Below are 12596 nucleotides of genomic sequence, written 5' to 3' on the forward strand. Positions count from 1 at the left end.
AGTGTTAAAAAACTGGGGGCTGCTTAGACAGCTCTGTGTTAGAATGGCCATGGTTCTTAGCCATTTACATCTTCCAGTAAGCTTGAGACTTTCCGTGACAGATACAATTAAATGGCTTGAAAGAAAAAGGACACAACAACATGTGTCTTAGAAATCTAAATAGGGAAATTTCTTAGCCATCCATAGCTGGATGTTTACTTGTCCAATAAATGGCGGACAGTTCCTGCCCAATATCTGTAAGCCACAGAGGAATCCTGGGCCCCACCTAGAGCAGATGTTTTTCTGTGTGTGTTCAAAGGCAGGAGTTTGAATTATAGAAACTTTATTACTTCTCCCTCCCTCCCACCCTCCCATTCTCCCTCTTCCTTCTCCTTAACCTCCCCAACTAGGCTCAGACAGGATCTTACAACACAGTCCTCACTACCCTGGAACTCACTATGTAGACTAGTCTGGCCTTGACCTCACAGGATTCGCCTGCTTCTGCTTCCTGAGGGCTGGAATTAAAGGCCATTTTGTGACCCCACCCTCATCTTCCTTTCTGCCTCCGGAGCTGAATTGAAAGGCTCAGTTTTTACAGAGCTGCTGCTGCTGAAGGAGATGCTGAGACTGTTAGGGACTCTTTCCCCTTCTTAAGTGCTCTTATCACTTAGAGAGATGGGACGGCAGGACCGTAGGACTGGCTGCAGTGAGTAGCCTGGCTGGGAAAAGAGTGGAGAGTTCTGCACTATATCTGGTCTGAAGATAAAAGGAAGCCTTTATTTTGACCTTGTAAATTTCAAGTGCCTTTGAGGAAGAGAAGTTAAGAAAATGATGCCTGATTTATATACATGTGGAATTTACTCAGGAACAGGAAAGGGCTCTCAATGTAAATGTAACTTGTCATTTTTCATGGACATTTCTGAAGAGAAAGAATATATATGGCTTGCAGGCTTCTAGATGGATCTCCCCTAGGAAAGCTAAACGGCCAACATAAATATTTCAGAAGCGGTGTGTTAATGTTACTGCATTCAGAGCTATACATTTGCTGCTGTCTGATGCTGACAGTTGTTCGGTCTCAGAACCTTGCTGTTGCCCACAGTCCTGGGACTCCAAGGTCATGGGGTACTGAAGGAGGTCTGAATGCCATTCCAGAGCTTTTGTTTGCTGCTTAGTGCTATTTCTACAACCAAGCCGAAACCAAATTTCATCTCTACCCGTCGCCTGCGTTGCTTCTTAAAGATTAAGTGGTCTGAGTATAAAAAAATATAAACCAGCCGACAGCCGTGTCGTCAGCAGCAGCTTATGAAAACTTCCCTTTAAAAGACACGCAGGAAGAAAAGAATGGGCTGTACAACGGCACAGTTGTTTTAAGTTCTATTACACTGTCTTACCTGATCGTCCTTGAAACCCGGGTAAGGTCAATATTTCGATATTTCAGTAACCTACAGTGACAGCCATGGAGGGCAGACACACAAGCATTAATATAGGAATTTATAGCGCAAATTAATATAGCAAACATGTAGGAATTCCTACTTTGGGATCGTCATCCTATCAGCCGTTACACAAAGTGCTACAACTTGTAGCCACAGTCAGGCTGATTATGAAATACTCTTTACTTGAGTCGTGTGAGACTCAGTGTCTTATCCAAGATGTATATCAACACCTTTAGGTCAATAAAAGGATTAGGCCCTGATCCTTTAAAGGCGGGAAGGAATTTTCAGTGAGCGTTTCTTTGTTTGCTTTCCTTCTCAAGGGCACTTTAGATGACGCGGATGACCCCAGCACCAGTGTCGGAGCCTATCACTACATGCTGGAGTCAAACATGGGGAAGACTATGCTGGAGTTTCAGGTGCCTACGTCCCTGCCACTCATTTGTTTGATGATCCATTCTGGAAGCGTGGGAGATGTGCAACTCTTTTTATCTTGTGTATTTATTTTTAATAATGTGTGTGTGTGTGTGTGTGTGTGCGCGCGCGCGCGCGCACCGCGCGAGTGTACACATAAGTTCAGGAGCTTGTGGAGGGCAGAACATCAGATCTCTCTGGAGCTGAAGTTATAGGGCACACACTCAGCTACTGAGCCATTTCTCCAATCCCAAGACATGCACCTCTCATCACTAGCACTAATACTTTCTGTTCCAACCTTCTGCTTTGAAAACTTTTACTCTTTTAGAATCCAGCATGGTGACTTCATGTTAGCCACATTCAGTAAGCCAAATCAAATTGCAACCATGGTACATTGCTCTCATGAAGCTCCCTGGCCCAAACTTCAAGGCCTCTGTCTTAAAACAGAAAAGGAGAACAATAGTCTATTTTTTTTCCAAACAAAACTAACCCAAAACATAGAAGAAAATAATAAAGAAAGGGGACAGCACAGGAGAAAAGACACACCCATTTAAAACCTCGAAGAACCACACACGGCGGGCGCCTGCCCCTTTCTATCTCCTAGAAACAGGTAAGGAGTGTTTTGCACCTTAGTAGCACTTCACCAGATCTTCAGGACGAGACCCTCTTTAAACTTCCTTAATTTCCAGAAGTCACAGATGAGGGTTTCCATGGAAGCGTTCTCTAAAGCATTACTTCAGTTCCGATGTTTCTACTGAAACACGTGCCTCCCCCTCCTGGGAAGAAAACCAACATTAGCACCATCAGCACCGGGTCATCCACATCTGACGAGCAGTGACAGCTGAGGAACTCTGTTGCTTACCACACACAGTCCTGTTTATGATTTCCCACTTTTACACTGGCATGAGAACAATACAGCTCCTTGTCTCTTCAGTTTATTGCTCGATAAATCACAGAAGATATTTAATACTTTATTGTAAGCTGTACTGTACACACTTGGGCTTCCTGATGTTTAATCACCGTTGGCCGATTGCATCTGTATTCATATTATGTAAAATCACATTAATAACAATGGTGTCAATAACTGATATTTATATTTTGGGGACATAATATTGAGTGTTGACAATTATTACTCTAATTTAACCCTTACATCAGCTATATGAAGTAGTTATTATCCAAGGGTGACAATTTTTACTTAAATGGCTGAGTTCCTGGTTTCAGACCTATGAAAGGCAATCTCTCTTCATTTTTTACATATCAGATTCTCATATTCTGGTCTGGGCAGATGAAAATTCTGCTGGGATTTGGGCCCCTCTACACAGCCAAGCTTGAATGAACTGAAATGTCTGCCACCGAGGACACCAGTTAGAATTAACATCTTCTAGTACAGGTCCCACACTGCTTCCATTTTCTTAGGTTTGATCTCAACAAGTAATCAGACCTACAAAATGTGCGGGCCAAGAATGTTTATCAGGGTAAAACTTGATCGTTGTGTTGCAGCTGAGAAAAGTTGCCACCACCTTTTCTCTGGAGTGGTTGAGGACACGTGGACGGGACTGGATGGATTTAGTCTTACTCTGTTCTCTTCAGTAGATCCGCTTCTTCACTTGTGGATAAATCTGAGCAAATGCCAGTAATACTTCCCAGTGCCAGGGAGAAGGTGAAGTAGGACCCAAGGAGAAGAGTCTAGAACAGCCTGGCATATGGTAAACACTCCATGAATGTCAAGGATGACTCTGGAGGATGTGTTACTTTAAAACACCAGAGGCTACCTGATGGATGGATCCCCCACCCCCACAACACACACACACTCACACACACACACACTCACACTCACACACACACACACACACACACACACTCACACACACACACTCACACACACTCACACTCACACTCACACACACACACACTCACACACACACACACTCACACTCACACACACACACTCACACACACTCACACTCACACACACACTCACACACACACTCATACACACTCACACACACACTCACAAACACACACACTCACACACACACACACTCACACACACACACACACACACACACACACACACACACACACACACACGTGTTTATGTAATCACGATCTTCACAAGAGATTAGGTAACTCCCCCATCCCTTAAAATAAAAGGGAGAAATTATAAAGGGTCTGTATTACCCCCCTACAATCTAACCTCAAATATATCTATACCTATTACTGTCACCCCTGTACAAAGAAGTTGTACATGATTTAGCAGAATTTTAAAAAATGATTGTGAGCAGGGGTGGCTTAGTCTGCCAAAGCTGGTGAGGCAAAAAAAAAAAAAATTTTTTTTTTAAACTATTTTTTCTTAAAACTTTGTCTAAATACTATGAAAGACTGTGTGGTCCATAGTAAGGTATTTAAATGATATATAATCACATAAATCACACTTTGGAAATGCTTCATAAAGAAGGCTGGGAGTAGGGTAAGGACAAAAGGAAAAGATGGAAGGCAGGAAAACCCAAATCCTCGCGTCACGAGAGAGGACCCAGGGAGCCAAGCTTTTCCTTCCGTCTGCCTGCTGTGGCCCAGCACGTTCCCTGGGGTCTGGGCAGATGTTATCAGCTTGTGTCTACTCATAAAGGGAAGTGAATACAGACTTCTGCTATTTCTGCAAAGGCACAAATCAGTGCCCCCTCCTGGAGCGGGGGCGGTTCCAGAAGAGTGTTTGGATCTAGGAATGGTTGACTATAGCGTAGAAAAACAAAGCCGGTGTCTCCCGACTGCCCTTGGGTTTTCGGTGGGCCAGTCCTGCTGCGAAGAGGAATCGCAATAGGCTTCAGCTTACCTTCCTTCCTGGGGAGGGAAGGAGCTGCCTATTGTGAGGTAAGCTTGTCAGAGAGAAAACTGCCTGCTGTTAGGGGGAGGGACAGGAGCCGCAACCAGCGGGCGCTGGGTCTTGTCAAGGTCAGATTCTGGGCAGAATTTGACTGAAGCTGGTTAATATATTTATTCTGAAGACTAATGCAATCCAAGGAAGTTGTTTATTTACATCTGTGCTAAATTCTCCAGGTCGACTTTTAAAGTCTCATTCCATAAACAAATTTCCTCTTAAACTCATTTTCTTGGGTGGGGAGATGGTGCCCACCTGTTTTCCAAGTTCTCCATTTACAGTGTTTGTTTTTCTTATTTCTGATGAATCACAGAACCAAGTCAGCCTCCCAAACTTCCAGGGGAGGCGGCTCAGAGTCGCTGAGAAGCCATTGTGAAACCAGGCAGGCTTTCGAAGGACAGAGCCCAGTTGTCCCAGGATTAAACGGAATGAATGACAAAGGAAAACCCGGAGCGTGGACTATGGAGTCCCACTGCCCTCTTTTCCCCCTGGCTTTGTATCTGTGAGGAATTGTTCTGTCCATATGTTGGGCAGTTTGTTAAGTAGGCTAACCATGCAGGGGTAGGAGCCTGGCTGAACTGAAAGAAACTTGAGAAGCTAGCTCATCGGGGCGAGGCAAGATTTAAACAGGGTGGGGTTATTCATGAAGGTTCTGGATCTTTTTAAAAAATTTGTATTTTGGGCCAGGCATTGTACTGGGGAGGGAGCAGCAGGCAGATGCTTGGGCTGCGTGCTGAAACCTTGTCAAGAAAAAAAAACTTTTTTTTCTTTTCTGTGTTTTGTTTATTAGGATGGCTTTTTGCATTCATTTCGAACTTAAATACATTGTTGTACAATATTATCTATCTTAATCACTGAGCTTTTAAAAACATCTTTGGATTTTGAGCCAAGATTGATACAGCACTTGCCCTTCCTTGTCTGGGCCTTTTCTTGGGTTTGTCTCAGCAAATTGCCCTGGGTTTGATTTTTACTGAAATAGTTTTTGAGCAGAGGCCCTGGCATTTTTATTTTGCACTGAGCCCCAGCAAATTATATAATTGGTCTTGATCAGCAAAGCAAGACTAGAAAACAATTCTTTACAGAAGTCCTCTGAAACAGTGCATCGATTTCCTTTTAAGTCAGACAGCATGGGGGACAGAACTAAGTACTATCTTAAACTCACAAAGTTGTGAAGACACCAGTAATCCCAGCACTCAAGAGGGAGGGGCAGGTGGATCTCTGATGAGCCTTGTCCACATAAGTGACCTCCAGTGACCTACATAGTGAGACCCTGTCTTGAAAAGGGGGGAAAAAATCAAGACAAGCCTAGCAAATAAAACAACAACAAAAGAGAAGTTGGTCACACAAGGAAATGGAACCGAAGTGTAAAGAATTAGGTATGTCTTCTACAATGGTGGCAGATGTTGCTACGCAGCAGGGCAAAAGCTAGGCCAGGATAGGAAGAAGGTGGACGAGAAGGTGGTCGCTGTTAGGATTCTCTGAACTCCAGCCCACAGTTACCTGGCATCATAAAAGGAGCTTCTTGCTTGCTCCTTCCTTACTCTCTTGCTCTTACCCCTTTGACTCTCCTCTCCCCAACCCCCCCCCCCACATTCTCATGGCCAGCCTCTACTTTTCTACTCCTCTTCCCCTCTTCCCTTTCTCTACCCTCTTAACTCTCTTCCCCATGCCCTTAATAAACTCTATTCTATACTGTCCTGTGGCTGGTCCCTCATGGGGAAGGGATGCCCAACATGGGTCCGCCAGAGGCATCCTCCTTGCCCCCATAACCTCAGAATCCCTCCATAGAGCATACCCCCCATTTATCTTTTTTCCTAACAGTCACCTTCCATAAAGAAATGTAAGAACCAGAGCTACAGGAGAAAATGTAAGGAAAAGATGACGGGGCACCAATGAAAGGAAAAGTCACGGGGCACCAATGTTGTGAAAAGATGACGTCCTGGGTTTCAGCACTAATGTTAGGGGAAGGATAAAGAGAGTGGGGGCATATGGCCCATGGAGATTCGGCGAGGCCTGGGGGCAAGGGAAATGCTCCTAAGGGTCCCATGTTGGGAATCCCTCCTTCCTGAGGGACCAGCCACATGATGGTATAGTACAGAATAGAGTTTATTCAGGTCATGGGAGAGTTAAGAGGGTGGTAGAGGCAGGGGTGGGGGGGGGAGTAGAGGAGTAGAGGCCGGCCATGAGCACTTTGGGGGGGGGGAAGGGAAGCGGAAGAGGAGGGATAGAGTTAGGAGAGCAAGAGAGCCAGGAGGCAAGAGAGGCCAAGAGAAAGAGGAAGGGGCAAGCAGCCTCTTTTATAGTGTCAGATCACTGGGGCGGAGCATACCTGGCTACTGCCAGGTAATTGAGGGGTGGGGTTTACAGAATCCCAACAGGAAATACTTTTTAGATAAACCAGAGCAGTAGGGAGGTGAATGACCTTCCTCCCAGAGTCAAGAAGAGTTCCAGCCTTTTTAGGAAGCTTGTGGGAGCTGAGGGTTGCAGGAGAAAGCTTTCTGGTTCTGTTCACAGTATAACCACAGGTTGTAAAGTCCTGGAAGATTCTCCAGGTAGATGGGCAACAGTATATCTACAAGAGCAGGCATTGGTACTGAGATCAGAATGTGGTCTCAAGACCCTGAAGAAAGTAAAAGTACCCATCAACAACAAAAGCTGTCAAAGAGGAAATCAAGAGTCCTATTAGCAATAAGTTACTTCTCAGTGTCATATCAGGGAAATGCTAAAATGGGTACTAGAAGCTGCAACCCAAGTCCAGCCTCTCTTTTAGCTGCCAAATTTACGTAGGGACTGTGAGTATATATCAATGGTTTGGGGCTTGCCAAGCATGTACAAGGTTCTGTGTTTGATCCCCAGAGCTAGAAAAAATAAATAAATTTAAAACCAACTGCAGATTCAGGATAGACAAGGGTCAGCTGAAGAAGTAGAGTGATTTCTTTTTCATTAAAAAACAAACACAGGGCTATAGAGATATCTCAGGCCGACATGCTTACAAACAGACAAGAGGACTTTCATTCTGCCCTCCGCGTGGACCTAAGAAGCCAGACATGGTGGTTCAAGCCTGTAGTCTGAGCAGGGAAGATGGAGACAGGAAGATATTGAGGGCTTGCTGGACAACCTCGCCAAACCAGTGCCCTCCAAGTTCCGTTACTGAGCAGTACACCCACCATTGACCTCCGGCCTCTACACTCATTCATGTGCACACAACCATCCACTTGTAAACGTGTGTACACACATGACACACAAATAGAAATATAATAAGTGCAAATTTCAAGTAGATGTTTAATGTGAAATCAAAGAAACTTCGAATATGGGCCTTTTGTTACAACATAGAGCATAGAGAATTCATGTTCGTTTGGTGGCTATAGTATGTATGGGTTGGAAGGGAGCCCTGGGGAAGGCAGCAGACACTTACTCTCCTGAGAAACTGGGGATACTCTGAATGGACTGACAGGCACAATGATGAGAGCCCTATTAGGCAACATTTAGTAGTCTGCTGAAGTGCTCTGACTTCTCCCAGTTCCTGTAGTGATGTGCTGGCATCATGAAACTGCATGGGGCCCAAGAGAAGGACCATATAGGGAAAGTCTCTGGGCATTTGAAGCAGGCTGAAGATTTCCAGTGTCCTAATGTGCTCACAGCTGGCAGATTCCAGGACACTGGAAATCTTCAGCCTGCTGGGCTTCTCTCACCTTGACATCAGGCAGGGAAGTGGGAAGAGAGCTGACAGGCCTTTGCTGTCATACAACCAAGGTGTTCATATTTTGAGGCATTCTTAAAGCAGAGAGGTTTACTTCTATTTTTAAGATGGTGAAGATTCTCTCTCCCCTCCCCAACCCCTCCCTTTCTCCCTCTCTTTATCCTACCCCCTTTTCTGCTCTTTGAAAAAGTTAGGTGAATAATATATTTCAACTTGTTCACATGGAACTTTACCAGGAGTGAGTCTACTTTGTTTGGTCCATTTTGGGTCAAATATTGGAAGAGGCAAATGGACTTCTATAAATTTTACTTAGTGATATATGCATATTTATTTTTCAGTTGAAATTTTTAAAATTTCACCTGTTTCCTTTAATGTCACTTGGTCACATGATTTAAAAACCAGAACTCTTTTCTCTAGAATGCTGGGAAGAATCCCTCCCCTTTCTCTCATGTCAGACATGTTACCAGATCACTTTTGTTTATTGTTTTGGTGCTGGAGATGCAATATTGCCTCTCATGCTCACTAAGTTCATGTTCTGCCACCAAGTGAGACCCTTGGACTCTCTATTACCAGGCCCCTTTGCATCTTTTAAGAACTCTTATAGGCATCGACAGGTAAATATGTATGTAGGAATCTTCTATTCTTTTAAAATAAAACACAAAATACACATTATTGTGTGCTTTTCTCCTATTTTAACAATAAACGATAGACTTCTTTGTTTTATAGCTTAGAGGGTGTTTCTATCCATTTTGTATGCAGTGTCCAGTAATATGGACAAATCATTCTTTAATTGTTTTCTAAAAATGAACGTTTGAAATGTTCTCAGTCTCTGCCTATTAAAAATGATTATAACATATACATAAATTTGTGTGCTAGCTTTCCTACGTTCTGACCTCCTTAAGTAACTTTTGGTGTGTACAATTGTTTTAACGTGTGTATGTTTAGTGTTGAAAGACACTTGTGGATCACTTAGTAGTTTGTATTGCCTATAGGATAAAGCAAGGGGATGGAGATTATACATCAAGGGCCTCAAGGCTTTATTCCTTGGAAAGTCGCAAGGTGTATGCCAATATCATATATCATGTTTCCTTTGTTTTTGGGGGTCCGGCTTATGACTGCTTATCTCTTACTGACATGTACTTCTGCTCTAAGATCAATGACAGATGCTTGGGTTTTGTAGGAACTAATGACCATTTTCCAGCTGCTTCACTGGAACGGAAGCCTGAAAGCCCTCCGTGAAACCAAGTGCTCTCGACAGGTGAGACATTCAGGTTGACACGGGTTAGCAGGCTGAGGACAAGGTCAGGAGCTTATCAACCCGTGAAAGGGCTTCTTGGTTCAGACGCTCCTGTCTTCATTGTGCACACGCTGACTGAACCCTCCTCTGTTCATGCACTTCCTTGTTTTAAATTTGTATTTACCTGCAGAGTGAAGATTAGGGACAAGCGAGGAAATACTGAGTCAGAGGCCTCGGCACACTGAGACTGTTGGCTGTGCATAGGGTTCATCTGAGCATCCACTATACTGAAAGCAGAATGAAGCAACCACTAAGACAGTGTTGGATGCTCAATGACACACGGACGTACCTATGCCTCCAGTGTCTTCCCTTAGATCTGTGCCCTCTTGTTCTCTGATACAGAAAGGAAGAGAATGAGCTGCTTTCAAAACCTCCTCACTAAACACAGTCATGATCCATATACCAAAAGGTTATTTCTCAACCACTAAAAGTTCCTCAAAAGGATCATGAGGTTGGACACCTTAATATGATTTAGGAGTTCCCCTTTGCTTTCCAGAGATGGCTTCCTTACTTAGAATAAGAACACTTCCTGTGTTTAGTACTGAATGTAAACCGTCCTGTGTGTTTTGTACTTTCTCCATGTTGTCCTCTGAGATGTATCCTTTCTCTAGGCACTATTAGAACTTGGAAGACAATAACTGCTCCTTGAGAATTTCCTAAGAAGAAATTCATTTTCTGTGAAGAACTAAACCTCTAATAGTCAGCAAGACAAGGGTGTTGGCACTGCATCCCCAGTAGATTTTAGTTGTTTTTTGCTTAGAAAGTCTGGCTCTCAAATTGTCAAAGATGAAAAAGAACTGAGTAGCTGACAATGACTTGGGCTATTTCTTTTCCCTTTCCTTTGATTTTATTAAAGTCTTTTGAAATGTGTTGGATTGGTTATAAACACTTTTCCATGATTGTTTTTAATTTGTTAAAGTCATAAAGACCATATGTTTTTGAAAATAAAAATAAGCAATTCATCCAGTCCCCATGATCAAACATGTATATGACAACATGATAGATTGATATTTTTTCAGAGGAGAACTGAAAGGAGTGGCTAATCTTTCACTGTTTGCAAAAGCAAGACATAGTATATCACAAAGGTAACTTTATAATTCCAGTAATGACAATCGCCCGTTCTACCATATATATTTGTGAGGACAGGCTTGTATTTTCTTTTTGTGAACAGTGCTGTATTTTCTAGTGTTAGGGCTGAGTTAGCCTGGAGTGACAGGCTTTGCAAGACCAGATTAGGTCATCATTTCCCTTTCAGAAATAGGTTAATGGGATCTGGTTTCAGATTTTTAAAGACAGAATTAGTTGTCTGAAGGCTATGTGATTGGGGACGTTGGGGAGGTCTTGTACACACGCACCTTTGTTTCTCTTTATTGATACTCTTAACTTTTGTTTCTTGGTTCTAGGAGGTGATCTCCTATTATTCCCAATACTCTTTAGATGAAAAGATGCGTAGCCATATGGCCCTGGACTGGATCATGAAGGAACGTGAATCGCCAGGAATTCTCTCTCAAGAGCTGCGTGCAGCCCTGGGGCAGCTGGAGGAAGCCAGGAAGGCTGGACAAGAGCTACGATTTTACAAAGAAAAAAAAGAAATTCTGAGCTTGGCTCTGACTCAGATCTATAGTGACCCTGACCCTTCTTCCCCTAGTGATGACCAGTTGAGCCTCACGGCTCTGTGTGGCTATCATTAGCAAGGCCAGGTCTCTGGTTTCCTGAGGACTTTCACATCAGCACTCCACTTGACACAAGTTGTTAGAGATTTTACCATGATAGTCATCACCTGAAGGCTGTTCACAGCATGGGAGGCTAGGGTTGTTGACTGGTCCAGACACCAACTTTCTACTTCATGCATGTTTCCCTTTGTGGCTCTACTTCAGAATGAAAGAAGGACAATGCTGCTTTACAGAGTATCCTTCAGGGTTTGATCTGATCTAAGAAGCCTAGTTGACATGTGCCTTGCTAAATTTTATGCATTGATTCACACCACAGTCCAGTATAGCAGCCTAAACGAAAGCAGCAGCCAGGACTAGGGAAAGGATGATGCCAACTTTCTGTTTTTAATGACACAGTTTCCCTGTGAGCTCTGGCTGACCTGGAACTAGCTCTATAGACCAGGCTGTCCTTGAACTCAGAGATCTGCCTGCTTCTACCTTCTGAGTTCTGTGCTACAAACACCTAGCTTAGAACCATGTTTTAAATACTTAAGGTGAAATAAATCATACAGATGATTTTTTTTAAAAAAGTACAGCAGTGAGCATGTTTTTGAACCCTCCTGAAAATTACTGCATTCTCTTCATATATTTTGAAATTAGCTTTAATAACAATTATCACATATCTTTCTCAGACAAAAGGAAATTAAGTACATAACTGCTCTATCCCAATGTCCTTAAGAGGTAATGGTGTGTAATGTTAGATGGATTTCATTTTAAAGTGATATTTTAAACAAAAATCACATCACTTCCCATAACGAAGCTAAATGTCACCAGGAAGAAACGTTAGATTTCTGTAATCTTAAGAAGGAATTAGGATTTTTTGTTTGTTTGTTGAATAAATTTTTTAGTGAAAGAAATTTCTATTTAATTTTTTTTTCACAAAATCTCTATCAAATTCAGCACATTTCTACATGTTGGTTATAGGTGGTGAATCTTTACTGTATTTGGCAATTCCACCTTAGGAGAATGATATCTGATTATATACATGAACAGGGCTTGGATGGGTCAATATTAAGCTTAACTTTTGTTTTATAATCATGACATGGACAAATTCTCTGAACTGACAATTATGTAGACTGCTCTCTCTTGGAATGTCACCAGAAGCTTCAGCAAAAGTAACAAAGGGTATAGCCGTGGTTGTCCCTACCGAACAGCAGATCAACTTCAGCCAGGGCATTGTGCCCAC

General features: G+C 43.0%; 1 protein-coding gene across 1 annotated transcript in view; it reads left to right on the top strand.

Moving 5' to 3' along the window:
* Positions 1-11389, top strand: part of LIX1 (limb and CNS expressed 1) — a gene marked incomplete at both ends in the record, with an annotated part of 48971 nt that extends 37582 nt beyond the window's left edge. The window contains 3 exons of the mRNA XM_080941584.1: positions 1733-1828; positions 9582-9659; positions 11102-11389. Of these exons, the coding sequence (XP_080797710.1) occupies positions 1733-1828; positions 9582-9659; positions 11102-11389 (462 nt within the window). The remainder of the gene's footprint in view (positions 1-1732; positions 1829-9581; positions 9660-11101) is intronic.
* Positions 11390-12596: the final 1207 nt, after the last annotated feature.

Source organism: Micromys minutus (assembly GCF_963924665.1).
Source record: "Micromys minutus genome assembly, chromosome: 30".
NCBI lineage: Eukaryota > Metazoa > Chordata > Mammalia > Rodentia > Muridae > Micromys > Micromys minutus.